This window comes from Pelobates fuscus, chromosome 6 (assembly GCF_036172605.1).
Source record: "Pelobates fuscus isolate aPelFus1 chromosome 6, aPelFus1.pri, whole genome shotgun sequence".
Taxonomy (NCBI): domain Eukaryota; kingdom Metazoa; phylum Chordata; class Amphibia; order Anura; family Pelobatidae; genus Pelobates; species Pelobates fuscus.
Window position 1 is genome coordinate 90,032,541 of NC_086322.1, and position 20,048 is coordinate 90,052,588.

The following is a 20,048-nucleotide window of genomic DNA, read 5'->3' on the forward strand; positions in this document are numbered from 1 at the left end:
GTATGCAGTTAGAAGCCTGTTAAATGGTTTGGATTCAGACAAAAAAAAATGTGCTCTGCTTATTTTTCTGTATCTGTTTTTCTTAACGCCTGAAATTGCTAAACGAGCATTTGCAACATGTGTTCGTTAACACTTTGAGATATAGACCTCATTGTGGCACTGTAAACAAGCTTGTCCTCTTTAACAGGTGGATACCTTCTTTGTGAACTTGGGTGCCAGAAGGTTCTCTGACATCTAGTGAAATATCCATGGTCATACCAGAGACTTGTCACTAAGGGCTTGCCATTTAGCTGAGCTCCTCTTACATGCTTTGTATGCATTAGTCACTTTTGCTGTAGGAGTCCAAGACATCATTTTTTTTCAGTTGAGATTTTGTTTGTTCTGCTGCTACAATCACATCTGCATAGCACAGTTTATGTACATGTATGTTTATGTCCAGCAATTTCAAAGCAAATGCAGAGAAACCTACAAAAGAACATGTCTATGTTAAATGTGTAGTAGCAATATTTCTTGAATGGGTGGAGTAAAATTTCATAATTTAAAAATGTAATGCTTTTAACATTCGAACTCTACCGCCCATTTGGCATTAATTCTTCTGAATCTGTTATTTTGATAGCATTGCTCATGTAAATACTTTTACTTGCTTTAGCCAATATCAAAATTATACGTCTCCCTCTCAAAAGCAGTTCCTCAAATATGTAGTGGCATTACAGCAGTCGTTAAAACAATGTATTGGTAATTGGGCACATTCTGCAACATGAAAGCTGATGCTTAAATTGAAACCAAGCTTTTAGATAGCATGTTACATCTGAATCCCCAGAAGACATTGCACATCTTGTTGACATCATGACAAGTCAAGGAAATTAGTAGGCCAGCAAATGCAGCTGCTGCTTGCTATTCCTGGCGGCCTGCCTTGGACAGGGAATTATATTTTTGGCAGAATATACGCTGGGATATTGAACTTCTTTAAATTAACTGTGGGTTGTTGGTGTTTTTTCTTTTTCTTTTCATACTTCTTCCATGCATTCTGACTTGTGATTGTGTGACCTGCATTTGTTGTATGTCCTAGTTATGCTGGCTTTAGTGTAAGTTCCAAAACAAAAAATTATGTAGACAAGCAAACATTCTTTGTTCATTATAGAAAACCTATATTCATAGTTGTGGAATATTACTAAATAATATAATGAATTGGTACATTTTAGGCTTCTTTTGAAATCTCCATCATAATGAACAGTGTACAAGCTTTACAATACCCTTTTTTTTTTGCAAGAAACGAAAGATACTTATTTTTATACCTGTGCATGTATGTGTAAAGATTGCATAGTTTTATTTATGTATAGTTAGGCGTTGACATCTGTTCACATATGCATTTTCCACTATAAGAGAAATCTCAATGTATCTTTCCTGGTAAAATATTTTATAAATAAATATTTTCTCTCATGGTGCCTCTTTCATGAAACTGATTAATTCCATTTATTTGAAACTAATGGATGGTATGAGGCTAGCTATACCCCCTCCCTGTTCTATTTAAGTGAATGTTTGCTCTGACATTTCAGTTGAAGCTCTAATGTATCTTCATGGAGGTATCTTGAGTGAAGTCTGTACTTTGAATACTAAATGAATCTATTCACTAGCATGTATTGTACTCACCAATGATATGAAGGAGACTGGGTAAATCCTTAAATGGATTCAAAGCAAAAAACACACAATGTGTCTTGCCAAAATCAGGGCTTTTTCCAGTGATGAAAAGAATATTGGGATGCATTGGGCGATGTTCCGGACCTCCACTACCACAGCTAATAAGTTGATACTCTTGGTTCCCGTGAGCCAAGCCCTGCAGAGCCAGCTCATTGGCTAACAGAAGCTCCAAAGCAGGAGCTTCTAGCTCTCTGGCTGAGAAAGTGGAGGCATATGCATACTTTAGCAGAGTTTACTTATTTGAGTTTATTGCCAAATGGGAACCCGTTTTAATAGTGACCCTTGTGAAATGACACTTTTTAAGGGCTGTCTTCAACATGTTAAAGTCAGTATTTAATGGCACATATTGAGTTGGCTTGAGGCACAGCAATCGAAAAGCACTGCCATTAATTGGTTTACCGATGTCATTAAACATTTGTATTGCCCAAAAACTCTCATTCAATAACTTTACTTGGACTGTATGTCCTAACTTGAGCTCGCGATCTTTAATTTGGGAAGATTTATTGACCTATGTCAGGGCTCCTAGTTCAAAGACCTGTTTTTCTCAAATTGTAACATGATATTAAAGTGTCATGTTTGAGGTAATCTACTTTGTGTTGTTGATCCATTTTAATCTTTTAACTGCTTGAGTGCCGTTTTTGTCTGTTGCATTTTATGAATAAATAAGACTAATGCTTAATGACACAGAGCATCATGTACAATAAAATGTCCAACAGAATAAGACTTTAGTTTAATGGTGCTTTTGGATGCCTTCCCAGATATCACTTGGCATCACCACTGTAAATGTTGGATTTTTGTGATTCAAACTTTTTGTGTGAAATGGAGAATGTCTTAACACCACATCTTGCTTCTTCAATAACAGGATGTGCAACTGCATTGATTAGGTGGCTTGTGTCCACTTATAGAAGTTTATTGTGCGATGGTATTTTCCTAATGAGCGTTTAAGTGTTGCTAATTTGTCAACGTACAATGCTTGGGAGCCAAATTAGAGAGATTGGAGTTGAGTATGGTGTGCTGACCTGCAGAGGCATGCTGTGTAGGAACAAGTACTTGCATGTACAAATATATAGTCCCTGTCACTGATAACTGGTGCTTGGACGTTGGCACCATTGACCAGAGACTGAAGCAGTCTTTGGACTTGAAAGTGCTCACACCCAGGAGGCAATGCATTCTGGTTGCTTCCATGTCACTGCCAACATACTTACTCACTGGTATTAGTTGGTATGCAATCCAGGGGAATTACTTTTTAGTAACCCCTTTAGTGACACCTCCAAGCTGCCCAGAAGATGGCACAGAGGGTTTCCTTCCTCACTTGTTTTGCAAACTGTATTGCAAAGCAGAATTGAGCGCTTCTTATAGCGTTTCTATGAGCAGCACCGACTTAAGTCAATATTGCTGCACAGGAGGATTGAAATGTGTTGGAAAAGTTTGAAATGTGTTATTTTTTTATATTTTTTTTATTTTATTTTTTTGTTAGTTTTAATAAGTTTGTCACTTTTATAAATGAACCTTTATAGACCCCCTGGTGGTCAGTCAGACAACCAGCCTTGTTCTTGATTGTTAAGCTCAGTGGGGCTAAACTAAAGAGGCAGCAATTGCCCACTTCTTATTGTGCTGCATTGGGAACTCTGTGATTGAGCAGCCACAATGTGGGCCAGGGTTTGGTGGGGAGCGCTTGCAAAGACTAGAGAATTGCAAGCTGTTTTTGGATTTACCCCAAAGGAAAACACATATGCATTTCAATAGGGTATTCTACTAAATAATGACTTTTTTTGGCTATATTAAGATGTGCACTCTATTCATTTTACTGTATCTCACAATCCTGCAAAAATGATTAAAGCAAAAGATAATGTTAAACCTTTTCTTCACAGAAACATGTGATACATATTGACATTTATTCTCCTTCTACCCGCAGTGTCTTTTCCGCACATGCCTGGTTCTGCTGGTCCATGGTCAAGTCTGGTAGACACCTCCAAACAATGGGATTACTACCCTAGAAGAGAGAAAGACAGAGATCGGGAGAGGGATCGAGACCGTGAACGAGATCGGGAGAGGGATCGAGATCGCGAGCGTCCTCGAGAAAGAGATCGGGAAAGGGAACGAGAAAGAGATCACAGTCCAAGTGTTGGCGCTTACAATAGGTTAGTAATATTTGAGTATCATGTCATTAATTTGTAAATCTAACTTTGTAAAATGATTATGTACTTCAATGACCACCAATGAGCTCAAGTGGATGCCCATAGTGTCCCTTTAAATCAGTAATTGTGGTAAATTGCTGAGGTAATTGATTAATTTGATAAATTGATTAATTTGGTTTAAAGCCGCACTGTCAAGCCGTACTTGCCTTTCTCAATCTCAGCCTATGAGTCTGTTCTTTTTTTTTTATTAAAAAAAATGTTTGATCTAGTTTTCTAGGTACTATTTGTCTTATGTATTTTTCCAAGCTTGACTTTCTTTGACCCAAGGAGGAGCTTACTGAACTTCCCGTGTCAAAGAAAATTTTCCCATCATACTCCCTCTCCATGTTATCGCGTTGTCTACAATCGCCGTTTCATAACATCTGTCATTTAGACTAGGGTACTGGCGAAATTACGTCCAAACAGGCCATTCATGTTCGGATGAAATTCAGTTATTGGGTTTGGATTTTAAATTGGAAGAATGAAATTCAGGGCCATGGCTGCATCTTGCAGCTTTCTTAGTAGATTGCTCCCTAGTCCTTGTGGGATTTAGGTGGCTATCTGCTAAAAAGTGGAGTAGAAAATTGATCTTTCAGCCAACTTTACTAATATGAAGAAAAAAAATACTTTGTATTCGTAAAGAAGAGTTAATATTCTTCCTCCTGCGCCTACTCTCTGTTGCAAGTTAGGGGCATGTAAACTAAACACAGTCCCTTCCAGTTCAATAAATAGTGAATATGGCACCTATTATAATAATAGGAGTGGGAGTGGCTGGGAGCACAGCTCCTCTACGATTGTTTTTTATTTTTTTTTTATTTTTTTTTTCTCTCTTATTACTTATATTGCACAGAGGGAGCCGGTAGCTCCCTTGTTGTAACTAAACGAACAAAGACCGAATTGAAATTAGGTCTTCATTTGTTGTAATATCTATTCTTTCATTTTTTTTATATGACAAATGGATTAATAGCAGAATGTTCACAATATCGATTGCCCAAGAGTTAGTCTAGTTCTGCAATGTAGTATTGTATGAAAAATGACATATGCATTTGCAGCTTTTAAAAGTCTTGGAAATAAAATAGAATTAATTAAACTTTGAAATGTTTTTATATATGGTTTTTGTGGGAAGAATTACTTTTAATGGTCATGAAACAAAATGTATCTGCTTTATGCATTGATTGTTAATATAAGAATCATCCAGCATGTTCAGCACTGCCATAATGCTCTGGTGGGCTAAACCCGCGGCAGTGAATTCTACTATTGGGGAAGGGCCTGGTACACCGTATGACTTAATGCATTTAGTGATGTTCTGGAACACAGTGAACCAGATGTGCTTGAGCCTGCAAAATCCCATTAACAATTAAACAACCCCCACCCCCTTTTTAAGATTTAAGATTTGTTGCCATGCTAAGTACCATAATGTGTCAGTATGACAGTGAGAGCAAACTTTTTGCTCTGCTTTAAAGGGACCCTGTAGGCACCCAGACCATCTCAGCTAATTGAAGTTGTCTGAAAGCTGTGTCCCTTTTGCACTTAGTGCTGCAATGTAAAACATTAAAATGTTTTCCTATGGGGAGGTCTAATGCTCGCGCGGCCAGTGCCGCGCATGCACATTAGGTCTCCCCGCCAGCTGACATCGGCGGGGAAGGTGTGTGGGCGAAACCTGACTCAGTGATGGACATCGGAGCTGCATTCAGGTAAGTAGCTAATGGGGTTTTAGCCCCTTCAGCAACATGGGAGGGGGGTTTCCAGGATTCTCTAGTGCCAGGGAAACGTGTTTGTTTTCCTGGGACTGGAGAATCCCTTTAAGAAGGATTTTGGCTTTCCTTTTTTCCCACTAAGCATTATAGAACATCTGAAGTGACTGAAGAAATCATCGTTCAGTTACTCCTTGTAAAGGCAGGGCTCAAAATTTCCTCTTGCCATTATCCATTGGTGAGTGAAGATATAGTTATGTTGAGTGTGACATGGACCCTTCAGGTTTGCAGTAACTTAAATGTTGGCTTGTGGGAAAATAACTTTAAATTTCCAGGCATTTAAGGCATTCATTAGCCTGAATATAAAGCTCCCAAATGTCCTGTTCTTTACTCTATGGAGGCACTAGGAGTCAGTGTTGGCTTTCCCATGTCATTTGTTTACTAAACGACTTTTGAAATGGGTGGAGTTTGTTGTTTTTCTTTTGTGGTGTGGTGTGGGGTAAATGCAGCATATCAACATGTAGATTAAATACTATTAACTAGTACATTTTTGTTTGTGCTCTGTAGTTAGTCCTGTAAATGGCGTGCGTTTTGTGTTACAAATTACAGGGCGAGTGTTTGGAAGTTTAGAAACAGTTTCCACATCTGTCTAGCAGACAGTTTGATTCCGATCCAAAGAAATCCTGAAATGGCTTCTTTAACCCATGCAATGTTCAAAACGCTTGTCGTTATGCTGTGTTCTAGGCTCTGATAGTTGGAGACTTTAATTTAAAGCTTAATAGTTTCCAGACAGAGCCAGGTCATTCTGCTATTACCAGCTATGAAAACAGAGGCATCTAAGGGGAGGCTTTAACGTCCACCCTCTGCAGTCCCCCACCCATTTTCTTATTCTCCTCTGTGTTTAAATTGTCCCCTGTGTTCAGTGTTGCCATATGGTTTTCCTTGACTTAACCAGCCATCTTGTGATTAAAAACAGCAAAGGAGTTATGAATCTGGATAACACTAGTTTGGTGTTGCTCTGCTTTTTGCATCCATAAATTGATCTTGTTTTTTTTTTTTATATATAATCTTTTTTTTTGTATACTAAAAAAAAAAAAAAATATTTAGCATGGTACACTGGATGGAGTTCATCAGAGGTTTCTGTCTGGGCAGTGACTGATCCATAGTCTAAACCCAATCTGTTTATTGTTCAATATACAAGCTCAGTGAAACTGTTATCTTTTAAATAAGAGAGATGTTTGATTTCATTTTGGGTTTAATATAAGCCATATGTAAGATACTGTACTGTGGCTTGTTTTTTTGTGTTTGTCCTTCAATGCTCGTTTGTAATATGAAACTGCTATATGGTTTTTTTTTGGGTTTTTTTGTGCACTGGTGAAAAATGCTTGTCAAAATTGTGGTTACTTTGCACTTTTTGTCTTAATCTAAACATGACACTTGATCTGTAGATAACTGAAGTGGCCTCACTTTCGAACATGAACGGTTTGTCACATTAGATTGTATGTAGTGACTGCATATGTAGATTGCAGTAATGCTAAGATGTTATAAAAATGATCGTCCCTTTAAGATATTTTTCATGTAATGTCTTTCTGTGAATACTTTTTTTCCACCATAACAAAAAAGTCAGTTGTTATTAAGCATTAAAAGAATTTGCTTTTTGCTTACAACCTCATCTGGGCTTGGAAGGAGCATGAGGAATCCTCATTTGGCCAGCAGTGACCCTATCTGTACAGATAATTATTCAAAATAGCAGACATACGGTGGTAGAATGGAAGTGTTCCAATTTCCATGCAGTAGGCTGGAGTTCCACGCTCGCTCCTCTGGTGTGTAGTACATTTTATAGTGCTCAGACGTGGCTAACCAAACTATGTGATGATGTGCCAAATACATTTTGATTTACCAGAGCCAAAATACATGACATACTACTGTGATTCATATCAATATCCAAGTCTGTGCGCTAAAAAGACTTCGTTCATTCAAGTGTTTAGAGAATTCTTTCAATTTCCTTCTAAAATAGTGATTTAAAAGCAAGTAAATTGTGTCTGTACCCAGAAAAACATTCTTATACAGCATCGCTGAAATAAAGTGTGGTTTGTAAAACTTCATTGAATTCTCAAATAAGGGCCAACAGCCAAATCAGACTGTTGCTCTCCTCCACAAATGAGAGCATTTTCTTTTCATAGCATGTCTTCAGTATGGATTATTGATAAATGTGTAAATGCAAGGCTTCTGCTGTGTCCTACAAAACCCAAGTTCCACCAACAGAGAGGTGAATGGTTGCAGCTCTGCTCAAGCTATCCTTGCAGTCTAGGAGATGGGAGAATAACTTTTATTTCTCGTCTGTGTATGTATATAAAGGGATTTGAAAGTCTTTGAATTGATCGAAAAAGCACAAACTCTAAAAGAAATGTTTGGAAACTATTGTTTCTAGGTCATTGTTGGGGAATTTTGTGTCAATTTGCTAGACAAGAGCTTGGCCCATCAACCAGTAGAATGGGGTTTGCATCGCATTGCAGTGTAATGTATGACTACAATGATATAAATCTGTCTTCAGTAGTTGTATTACTCTTCTAGATTCATGGTTGCTAACCCAAGCACCATAGATTAAGCAGCATTTCCAGTTGCTCAAGGTCTACTGTTGGATTGCTGAACTTATCTTTGGGGCCACCACACTGATCACGAACCTTTGCGTTATTCTGAAGGAGGAAAAAAATGCCCCAATATCACAAGGTGTCCTAACATTGCCATCTTGAATTCACAGGATTTTGAACAGAACAATGTGAAGACTGTTGCTTGGGAGTGTGCAAACATGTCTCCGTTCTGCCAGCAGGTGTATCACCCACACGTATTTAACCTATGACCCCTGCTTCCCTCAATATGTTGCCAAACATTTCTTCCTTCCTGTTTATTTACATGGTAGTTAAACCTCCCCTTCCTACTCATTCCCTTGGTGTTCGTCTTCAAGTATAATCAGCTCATCTGTGTGCTTTATTTACATTTCGTAGCAGATGTAGTATTAAGGACAAGTGCTTTTGTTTCCCTTGTTAGTCTTCAATAGTATACTTCTATTGCTTAATATTTTTTTACAGATTTGCAGCAAATAAAATGTTGGTGCCTTTTTCATAGATGTCCATTAATGATGGTAGTAAAATTACATGTCAGCTTGAACTCCTTTTAGCTGGTCTGGCATGACTTGAGGGGTTTATCTTTCTAATAAGTGGGGGTGGGGTGGAACGGACAAGTATCCCTTCAGCTCTTCTACTATAGGCTGGCAAAGCATCATGGAACTTTCAGAAGCTGTAAGGATACACGCTGATTTGCCTGGATTTGTTATTCTTGAAGTGCTTGCCTATTAAGAAAAAAATTTGAACGTTACAATCTTCCAGTCTATTTCTAACCTACTTGTTTAAACTAAAATGAGCATTTGTTTTCCCAAATTGTAAAATCTGGTAATAAAATGGACTCCTTACTAGTGTTGCGCTCTATTCTATATATTTGTGATTTACCGGCAGCCTGTTTGAGCAAAAATACAAATCTACATGTTAGAGACACTGGAACAAAACCTTCATAGCTAGCCCTATTCTTTTATAAAGCACCAAAACATTTAGTAGCGCTGTACAATGGAATTTGTTTCCAGTGTACCAGTAAGATAAGTAAGTATTTTCTCCCCCCCCCCCCGCCCCCAAATCAAATAACAATTGTAAGTTGTTTTACATGTTGCAGATTTTAGTTTTAAAGTATGGATACTACTGGTGCAAGAAGACTTTGGGTGCCATCCATCTTGGTTTTCAGTGAAAAATGTTTGTGCCCTTTGACAAATTGGAGTTTCTAGCATTCACCAACAACTGCTTACATACTGTGGAGTTTTTGCTGCTGGCAAAAAACATGTTCATAATTTCAAGCTTGACTTGATTCTGGTCTGGGTACTTGGTCAAAATTTGACAACGGCATTCTCTGGTTACACTGTAGTAAAAAAAATTGTTTAATGCGGTAGCATACCAACTTTGACATACCATTTAAATCCTTCCTTTGGAGAACGTATCTTTATTTAAGTGACTGATAAACACTTGTGCTTCATGCAGCCAGTGGGATTTGAGTTTGGTATTTTACTTTTCTTTGCAGTGAAGAAGAACGCTACAGATACAAAGAGTACACAGATCGAACGGAGCGGGGGTATGAACGGCACAGAGAGAGAATTAGCAGAGAAAAGGAGGAAAGACACAGGGAAAGGAGGCACAGAGAAAAAGAAGAGACAACCCGGCATAAATCATCTCGGAGGTAATATGTTGCAAATTAAGGTTTTGTTTCATTTAAAAAAAAAAAAAAATCATTTAGTACTGATTTCTCTCAAATGAAATGGGTCAAATTTTTTTTTAGTAGTTTGTAATGTACTTTGTGATCTTCATTTGTGTGTGTGGATGATTGATTTTGTACTTTTTTACAATGCTCAGTCCAATAGACGGAGAACAGGTTCTCCACATTTGAAAAGGCCGAAATGGAGCGGCTTTCACATAGGCAATTTAGGAGGCAGTGTACCACACTCCCACACCAGCACAAATATATGTCAATGTGAGCTGTACAGCAGCTGCTACATAATCATATTAAGACAGAAAACGGGTGCCAGTATCTGACCTGCACCCTACCCTTTCTACTTCCATTTCCTCCCGTTGTTAGCAGATAAGCAAAAAGAGGAAGGAGTATTACAGCTTTGTGTCAGTGTTTGTACCTGGCTGTGTATGCATGCTTGTAAGAGCTCCTTTTCCAAATTAGGTTGGGTTGTGTGGTAAGCAACTTAAATGGGTTAGGCCTTAAGGACCATCCTCTGATTCTGTTTTAAATGGTTTTCACTGTCTAGACATTCAGTTCCCTTTAGCCTACAGCTAGGCCTCTTTACTTATTGCAAACATGGAAGCTGTGCTTCTGTGATAGTCAAAATGGATATCACTGAGAGTTCTAGCAGACCCACATTGGCATTAAGGGAAGGAGCCAGGCTGTGAGCACCACAAAGATAGTCGCTTTGTGTCAAATGGTTTGACACCGAAATAAGGAATGGAGATCATTATAACTCCCTGCACCAGCAGAATATGGCTGGTTAATGAAATTAAAACCAGTAAGCCATGTAGAATGTAGATTTTTCAGCAGCATAATAAAAGCTATTCGTAAATTGCTACGGTTGCCTGTTTTAGCGGTTTGGATAGACTTTTGTGTGTGTGTGTCTTTACTCCCACCAAAACGAGATTGTTTGGTATATCCAGTGTAACAAGGTTTGTATTATGCTTGCAATCATTTCCTGATTAGTTTTAATTCTTTACTTTAATTCTTTATTTACTTTAAAATATACATTTGAAGAATTCTACCCAGTTCCTTCCTTACTACACAAGAATAATTTCCTTTGAAGCTGAAGCGAATCATTTGTAGCTCTCAACTGAATAAACTACCTCTGGTGTAGATATTTTACAAAGTATTATGTTTTCAATAAATGGCCATTTTGCAAATGTTACCTGATGGGGCAGTATTACACTGCAACGCATTGAATATTAGAATGATTTCAGGTTTGTGTGAAGAGTATTTTTATGCTCTTTGAAACAAGCTTCTGCAGAGAAGACTCCATTGATACAAGGGGCTTTTTAATGCACTTGGTAGCCTTAAGGAAATATATGGTAAAAGCATAGATAAAGATAGTTATTGAGGTTCTACACTTACCGTATATACTCGAGTATAAGCCGAGTTTTTCAGCCCATTTTTTGGGCTGAAAAACCCCAACTCGGCTTATACTCGAGTTAAGGTCTGTATTATGGCAATTTACATTGCCATAATACAGACTGGGGGAGAGGGGGGCTGGCAGAGCTGTAACTTACCTGTTCTGCAGCTCCTGTCAGCTCTCTCCTCCTCCGCGCCGTCCGTTCAGCACCTCGGTCAGCTCCCGGTGTAAATCTTGCGAGAGCCGACTTACAGTGTGAGCTGATAGAAGGAGCTGCACGGACGGCGCAGAGGAGGAGAGAGCTGACAGGAGCTGCAGAACAGGTAAGTTACAGCTCTGCCAGCCCCCCTCTCCCCCCCCACTGAACTGCCACTGGACCACCAGGGAAGGAGAGCCCCCCTCCCTGCCATGTATCAAGCAGGGAGGGGGGACGAAAAATAAATAAAAATATAAATAAAATAAGAAAAAATAATAATAATAAAAAAAATAATAATAAAAAAAAGGGGGTATAAGGACCACTGTGGGAGGGGGTGGGGGGGTATAAGGACCACTATGGGAGGGAGGGGGTGGGATAAGGACCACTATGGGAGGGAGGGGGGTTATAAGGACCGCTATGGGGGGGGGGGGGATAAGGACCACTATGGAAGGGAGGGGGGGGGGGGTAAGGACCGCTATGGGAGGGAGGGGGGGGTAAGGACCGCTATGGGAGGGAGGGGGGATAAGGACCACTATGGAAGGGAGGGGGGGATAAGGACCACTATCGGAGGGAGGGGGGTGGGATAAGGACCACTATGGGAGGGAGGGGGGGAGAAAAGGAACACTATGGGAGGGAGGGGGGGATAAGGACCACTATGGGAGGGAGGGGGGGGATAAGGACCACTATGGGAGGGAGGGGGGGGATAAGGACCACTATGGGAGGGAGGGGGGGGATAAGGACCACTATGGGAGGGAGGGGGGGGATAAGGACCACTATGGGAGGGGGGATAAGGACCACTATGGGAGGGAGGGGGGATAAGGACCACTATGGGAGGGAGGGGGGGGATAAGGACCACTATGGGAGGGAGGGGGGGATAAGGACCACTATGGGAGGGAGGGGGGGATAAGGACCACTATGGGAGGGAGGGGGGGGGATAAGGACCACTAGGGGAGGGGAGGGGGAAGTAAGGACCACTAGGGGAGGGGGAAGTAAGGACCACTAGGGGAGGGTAAGGACCACTAGGGGAGGGGTGAGTCAGGACCACTGGGGGAGGGGGGTGAAGGAACACGAGGGTGGGGAGGTAAGGACCACTGAGGGAGGAGGAGGGGAGGTCAGGACATATGGGGGGGGGGGGCAAATATCCTTGCACCGGCCCTGCACACACTGCATTCATACACTGCATTCATACACTGCATTCATACACTGCATTCATACACACACTGCACTCATACACACACACACTGCACTCATACACACACACACTGCACTCATACACACACACTGCACTCACACATACTGCATTCATTCATACACACACACATACTGCATTCATACACACACACACACTGCACTCATACACACACACACACTGCACTCATACACACACTGCACTCATACACACACTGCACTCATACACACACTGCACTCATACACACACTGCACTCATACACACACACTGCACTCATACACACACACTGCACTCATACACACACACTGCACTCATACACACACACACTGCACTCATACACACACACACTGCACTCATACACACACACACTGCACTCATACACACACACACTGCACTCATACACACACACACTGCACTCATACACACACACACTGCACTCATACACACACACACTGCACTCATACACACACACACTGCACTCATACACACACACTGCACTCATACACACACACTGCACTCATACACACACACTGCACTCATACACACACACTGCACTCATACACACACACTGCACTCATACACACACACTGCACTCATACACACACACTGCACTCATACACACACACTGCACTCATACACACACACACTGCACTCATACACACACACACTGCACTCATACACACACACACTGCACTCATACACACACACACTGCACTCATACACACACACACTGCACTCATACACACACACACTGCACTCATACACACACACACTGCACTCATACACACACACACTGCACTCATACACACACACTGCACTCATACACACACACTGCACTCATACACACACACGCTGCACTCATACACACACACGCTGCACTCATACACACACACGCTGCACTCATACACACACACGCTGCACTCATACACACACACGCTGCACTCATACACACACACACGCTGCACTCATACACACACACGCTGCACTCATACACACACACACGCTGCACTCATACACACACACACGCTGCACTCATACACACACACACGCTGCACTCATACACACACACACGCTGCACTCATGCGCACACACACGCTGCACTCATGCGCACACACACGCTGCACTCATGCGCACACGCTGCACTCATGCGCACACGCTGCACTCATGCGCACACACTGCATTCATTATACACACACTGTAAATAAATATTCAATTAATATATTTTTTTTAGGATCTAATTTTATTTAGAAATTTACCAGTAGCTGCTGCATTTCCCACCCTAGTCTTATACTCGAGTCAATAAGTTTTCCCAGTTTTTTGGGGAAAAATTAGGGGCCTCGGCTTATATTCGGGTCGGCTTATACTCGAGTATATACGGTATATCTCTGTGCTATTGGAATATAGAGCAAAGGCTGACAGGAGGGTTATTTAGAAAAGTGCATATTTGTAGTGAATTTCACATTTTAGACCAAAGTGACAGCATAGCCGACTTAGAAAATGTTTCCACTTTGGCTATTTTGACCTTAAATTCAAAACCTTAATTCACTTTGAATTCCGACTTGAGTGGACAACCTTGTCAAACTATAATGATGGTCCAATGGATTGTGTGCTTTGTTTCTTGCAGGATAATCAGTGTGCAACTACAGTTAGCAAGGCTTCATCCCACATTAACCACAAAGCAGACCTTGAATAAATGTCTTAAAGGGGCACTGTAGTCACCAAAACAACTTTAGCTTAATGAACTACTTTTGGTGTTTAGATCATGCCCCAGCATTCTCTCTGCACAATTATCTGCCATTTACTAGTTAAATCACTTTTGTTTCTGTTTATGCTGCCCTAGCCACACCTCCCCTGACTGTGACACACACACTCTGCATGGTAAAAGATATTCTAGATGCTATAAACTTTTGATGTTTTTCCTCTCCTGCTTTGTAAATTTAACTGGAATCTCACACAGGATGCTCTGTAGGCTATTGACAGAGCAGGAGATAAATTGTCAAATGGTCTGTGCCATAAAGGAAGTTTAACCCCTTAAGGACCAAACTTCTGGAATAAAAGGGAATCATGACATGTCACACATGTCATGTGTCCTTAAGGGGTTAAACATTAGTTCTCTCTTTACAGGAAATGTGTAGGGAGACATCCTACATCATATACGGCTATAAAAATGAAAACTACAACATGCCACAAGTCTAGATTCTAGAAGAATGGTTTAGAACATTTTTGTGATTTATATATCCAAAATATTTGGGTGGGTCAGTCTCCACAGCTGTAACTGAAATGGTTTTTGCCTTGTGCAAACCTTCAAGTTATTTTCCTGAGACACTTAAAATATCTACCTAGACTACACTGGGTGTGTGCTGATTTAGTTGTGACTGTAATTGCAAAAGATTTCTGAATGATGGGTACCCTTTAAGTTACAAGAAATCTAACCCAGGTTAATTGAAGCAGCCATTGGCACAATGTATCCTCTATGCCAGAAAGTCAGAATGATTAAATTAATTTCATTGTTTTCTTACTCATTGAATCTGTGATTTGCTTTGAGAGAGTAAAGACAACCCTGCATGTGAAACTTTTTCCTCCCAGTATCTACACATTTGATTAATTCCTACCTTTCCCTAGCAGCAGCAGGCGCCGTCATGACAGTGAAGAAGGTGACACTCACAGGCGGCACAAACACAAAAAATCCAAACGAAGCAAAGAAGGGAAAGACACCGGAGCGGAACCTGCGCCAGAACCCGAAAGTATTGAAGGATCAACTGCTGATTAGGCAGGCCTCACCAAAATCCAGTGCAGAAGCTACTATCAGTTTTACTAAGATGCATTATGGTCCAGAAAACCAATAAATCAATATTTTGTCTAGGATATTGAAGTATAATTTTTTTTTTTTTCCTCTGTAGTGTGACCTTGTTTCAATTGTTTGTTACACTTTACCTTTTTGTTTGATATCCGCGGGAAATAAAGAGGGGATTTTTTTCCATGTTTAGGTTATTATATTGGCTTCTGTCTTTCCCTTTTGTTTTTGTTGTGTGGATGTGTCCAGTAAAATTTGATTCTAACATGTTCCTTGTTCACTGATTTTTCTATATACAAATGAAATTTTGGGAGATGCAAGTTATGATGTACAGATCACTGGCTCCTGTGTACTATTTGAGCAATTTGCTTTATGGTAAACACATGGAGATGTTATTGAACGTATCAGAGTTCATAACCATTGGACAGTGCATGATTTAGGTTAGGTTTATGTTGAAATTACTGGGCTACATATTGCCTGCTCCAGAGGGATGGAGAAATGGGATTCCCTCAGGTATCAAATCACTTTAAACTTTAATGAGACGTAATACTAGTTTTTATTTAAAAACCAGGTTATGTAAGTTATAAAACATGTCTAATTGGACTTTAGTTATAAAGCCTGATTTACACAGCAGACTGGAGGCTGTATTTAGGTTTTTTGGTCACTCTGCATGTATTGAATTCCATCTGTGTTCTTAGTGGCCGAAAGAGCCAGCGACATGCCCCACGTTGCTGCTGCTTTAGCCGCTCCTCCCTGTGATTGCGTCGGCAGGTGGGCGAGCCACGCATGCGCGTTATAGCTCCCCATAGTAAAAGCATTGAAAATGCTTTCCTATGGGGCATTGAGTGACGCTGGAGGTCCTCACACAGCGTGAGGATGTCCAGCGACGCTCTAGCACAGGTTTTCTGTGCTGTGTACAAGGAAGTGCCCTCTAGTGGCTGTCTAGTAGACAGCCACTAGGGTTGGAGTTAACCCTGCAAGGTAATTATTGCAGTTTATAAAAAAAACTGCAATAATTACACTTGCAGGGTTAAGAGTAGTGGGACTTGGCACCCAGACCACTGCCTGGAGTGTCCCTTTAATGTAGATGTAGTGTCTACAGCATGTCCCTGCAGGCTCTGAGAAAAGGCAGTGATTACATTTCTGTTTAGTAACTCCTCTAGGTGCAATCACTCAGATGGCCACTGTGTACAGCACCTCTGTTCAGCGTCTCCATTTAAGAAATCTCTGAGGAGATGATTGGTAGGCTATTGCGCATACACAGTACCAATGTTTTCCTATGGCCAAGATTAATCTCGGACATGGAGGCGGTGCCAGCTGTAGTGAGAAAGGAACAGTGGTCTTTTTAACTTCATATGGTGTGAGGGGACCATCTAGACAGCTAGTCCAACAAATGTTCATTTAAGAGGATCTGTGTATATAGGATTTCCATTAAGGCAGCATAGTGCTCTTTCTGAGATGCCATTGAACTTGTCACTCTAGGGCTTCCCTGGCTTTATACATTTTAACAATTTTGTTTGAGTAAATCCCCTTGTTAGTTCAGCCCTCAGGCAGGCACTTGGGCTTTTGGGGGAGAGAAATATATTCTACACTTACATTTGGTAGGGAGCAGGAGCTGCTGCTGCTTTCAAGATGGCTTCTTGCTTCTCTCATTAGGCATGTGCTGCATAATATGCCTACATAGGGAAGATTTGGGGGGGGGGGGAGGTCCTGCAGAATTGACATCAATTACAAAATTAATGAGACTGTTACCCCTCCCTCCCCCCCAATATTGTTTTGGCTTGCCACTTTCCCTCCAAAAAAAGAATCCCTAGGGTTTCTAAACTACTGCAAATAACACTTCCCCACATAAAAACTGTCAGGGCTTTGACCTAGGCACCCCTTATGGGCGAGCCCCTACTGTTGACTTGTGAAACCCTGTAGGACAGAGGGAAACCCAGCAGGTGGTAAGGTTACCAATCAACTTTGTAGAGCTTATGACATTTTTCTGATGTGAACATTGTCACATGGGTGGTTTATAACATTATATTCCAAGCTTGAACCCAACTAAATGCTAAATTTCTCCTGCACTAAAAATACTTTACAAATAGGTTTTCCCATGGTTAAAGTCTTTCTAACTGCACCTTGTATCTAATAAGCAGGATAAGGAACTGTAACACTGGTTTTAATTGATTAAGTGAACATGATCTCCCCATTCTGATATACTGCCAGGCAATGTCACACGCTACAGTCTATACACCTAGCAGATGCGCAATGTGCTTTTTATGCTTAAAAGAACACTTGAGGGTGGGGGCGGGGCCTGACCGGGGAGCTGAGCAGACACGCTTTCACTGAGCGCCCGGGCCCGAATTTCGATGGCAAACGGAGGATACCTTACCCGAATCGGTCCTTCCACCTCGGCAACAGACGCTAGGCAAGCTGGGGTACAGATTTATACCTTTCAAGCCGGTGAACAAGCTGAGAACTCGGGCCAGGAACTTGGGGCCTTCAACGCATGGTGGTTGGGGGAGACGGCCGCTCTCCCGACCCGCCAAAACCCGCGGCACCCGCAGCATCGGGCCTTTCGACCTCCGTCCCCCCCCAGGACCAGAGGGGGTTATCCTGGTCCACACGAGCATGTACCCGAAGCCTGAATTAAACGGAGGGAATGAGAACAGCAGAGAATTCGACATGAGTAACCGGAGGACCGCACCTGAATTGGCGACCTCAGGCCCAACTACGGAGCAAGCCTCCACCCAGCCCCTACATGAGCGGCTAGACGCACTGCTCCACCAGTTCTGGCAGATGCTAGAAGAGCGGAAAGCGCACCAAACCTCTACACACACGGAAGAGGTGAGGCAGCCCCAAACTACGAAGCGGAGAGGGCAGACTGCAGGGCCAACCGCCACGCATTGACGGGCGGTACACCCGACCGGGCAGGGGAATGTGGGGAGATTCCCGACCACACCGCCGGAGAGCCACCCGCCGCAGGCGGCGGACGACCACCAGGACCCTCCATAGCGCCCACCATGGGAAAGACCCGGCCCGAGAGGCAACAGTGTCTGTGGTTACAGGGTGCCAACCCCACTCTATGCCCGGAAGAAGGGAGAAGCCCCCTGCAACTACTACCTCCACTCCTCGCTGACCCACCGGCAGCTGCTGTCGGCAATCCTACCCAGAGGGGACCGGTGCGACCCAAGCTTACCCAGACACGCACGCAGAGCCGCCAGAACGGGCATCGGGTGAGGCAACCCAGTATCCAGCAGACTGCGGCTCACAGCCAACACCCCAACCCGTGGCACAGCAAACATAGTTTGACCAACCGAACTTTGGACTTTACAGCGAGACACTCTTATGGTACACTGAACCAGCCGCCAGCGGCACATATCATATCCCCTACAAGGGGGCACACTCAAAGGCTGATCAGTAATGTCCCATATTAGCTTTACCTCACACTGATGTTACTAATTACTTTAACCTACTAATGTTCCTGATGTGTAACTTTAACGACGCAATTGATTAGCCAGACCAAACACACAACAGTAAGGTTATGCTACTGCTATTGTACACACATGGGCATGTCTAGAAATCGAGGGTAGCCTTACCGTCTTGATCTTGCCCATTCTCCCGCTACTTAGTAGATTACTATATAATAAGTGCTTACTGTGCTACCATTACCGTTACCACAACGCAAGCCACTTATGTCCCTTATTCTGTAAAGCTCTTGGGCTCAGGTCGCTATCCTCAGGATGCCCCTCAGGTTATTCATGCTAATAAGCCTGACACAGGTTCCCAGCGTGTATTTACCCATGCTTTATTATAATACTTACTCGCCTGTTACTGCTTGTAACTTGTAAATATGATGTTGAAATATTATGAATCGCTTACGCACTGTTAACTCCACATGCAACATGCTAGATCAACCAATCCTGAGTTATTCCTGTTATTAAGCCTGGCACAAATTCTTAATGTGTTTTAGCCCATGTTTTACTGTAACAACCACTCGCCTGATACTGCTAAGAACCTACGTTTTTAAGCCATGTATATAATACTGAATGTCCATCACCTTGACCTTCTTACTTTATGTTGTACTCTCTCAGTTAAGCTTGTTTATATAATATAAAACGAGGCCGTTAATCCTAATAGAGATATTGCAACTTGCCATAATGTGTACAACCTGTATGACCCCTGCATGTCTCCTTCTCTTTATTCTGTACCACCATAACCACATGCCTCAATAAAAGAAAGATTGACAAAAAAAAAAAAAAAGAACACTTGAGTAAGCAGAATCACTGCATCTTAAAGGGACACTGTAGGCACCCAGACCACTTCAGCTAATTGAAGTAGTCTGGGTGGAGTGAGCCTTTTGCACTTAGTGCTGCAATGTAAAACATCCGGAAACCAAACCGACAATTGGTCTCCGGCTCTTGAATAATGCTTTCCTATGGGGAGTTCTAATGCGTGCACAGACATTGCCGCACATGCGCATCAGGTCTCCCCCACTGGGAAGGAGTGTGGGCGGAGCTTGACTCAGCACTGATGGACTTTGGCACTGGATTCAGGTTAGTGGCTGAAGGGGGGGGGGGGGGGGTACCTATTAACCCGTTAGTGCCAGGAAAA

General features: G+C 42.0%; 1 protein-coding gene across 4 annotated transcripts in view; it reads left to right on the plus strand.

Moving 5' to 3' along the window:
- Positions 1-15,718, plus strand: part of FIP1L1 (factor interacting with PAPOLA and CPSF1) — a 52,248-nt gene extending 36,530 nt beyond the window's left edge. For 3 of the 4 annotated variants that reach the window (XM_063458003.1, XM_063458005.1, XM_063458006.1), the window contains 3 exons: positions 3,614-3,839; positions 9,692-9,847; positions 15,278-15,718. In XM_063458003.1, coding sequence (XP_063314073.1) covers positions 3,614-3,839; positions 9,692-9,847; positions 15,278-15,425 — 530 coding nt within the window. In that variant the 3' untranslated portion in view covers positions 15,426-15,718. The remainder of the gene's footprint in view (positions 1-3,613; positions 3,840-9,691; positions 9,848-15,277) is intronic. The other variant, XM_063458004.1, reaches the window with a different exon arrangement.
- Positions 15,719-20,048: the final 4,330 nt, after the last annotated feature.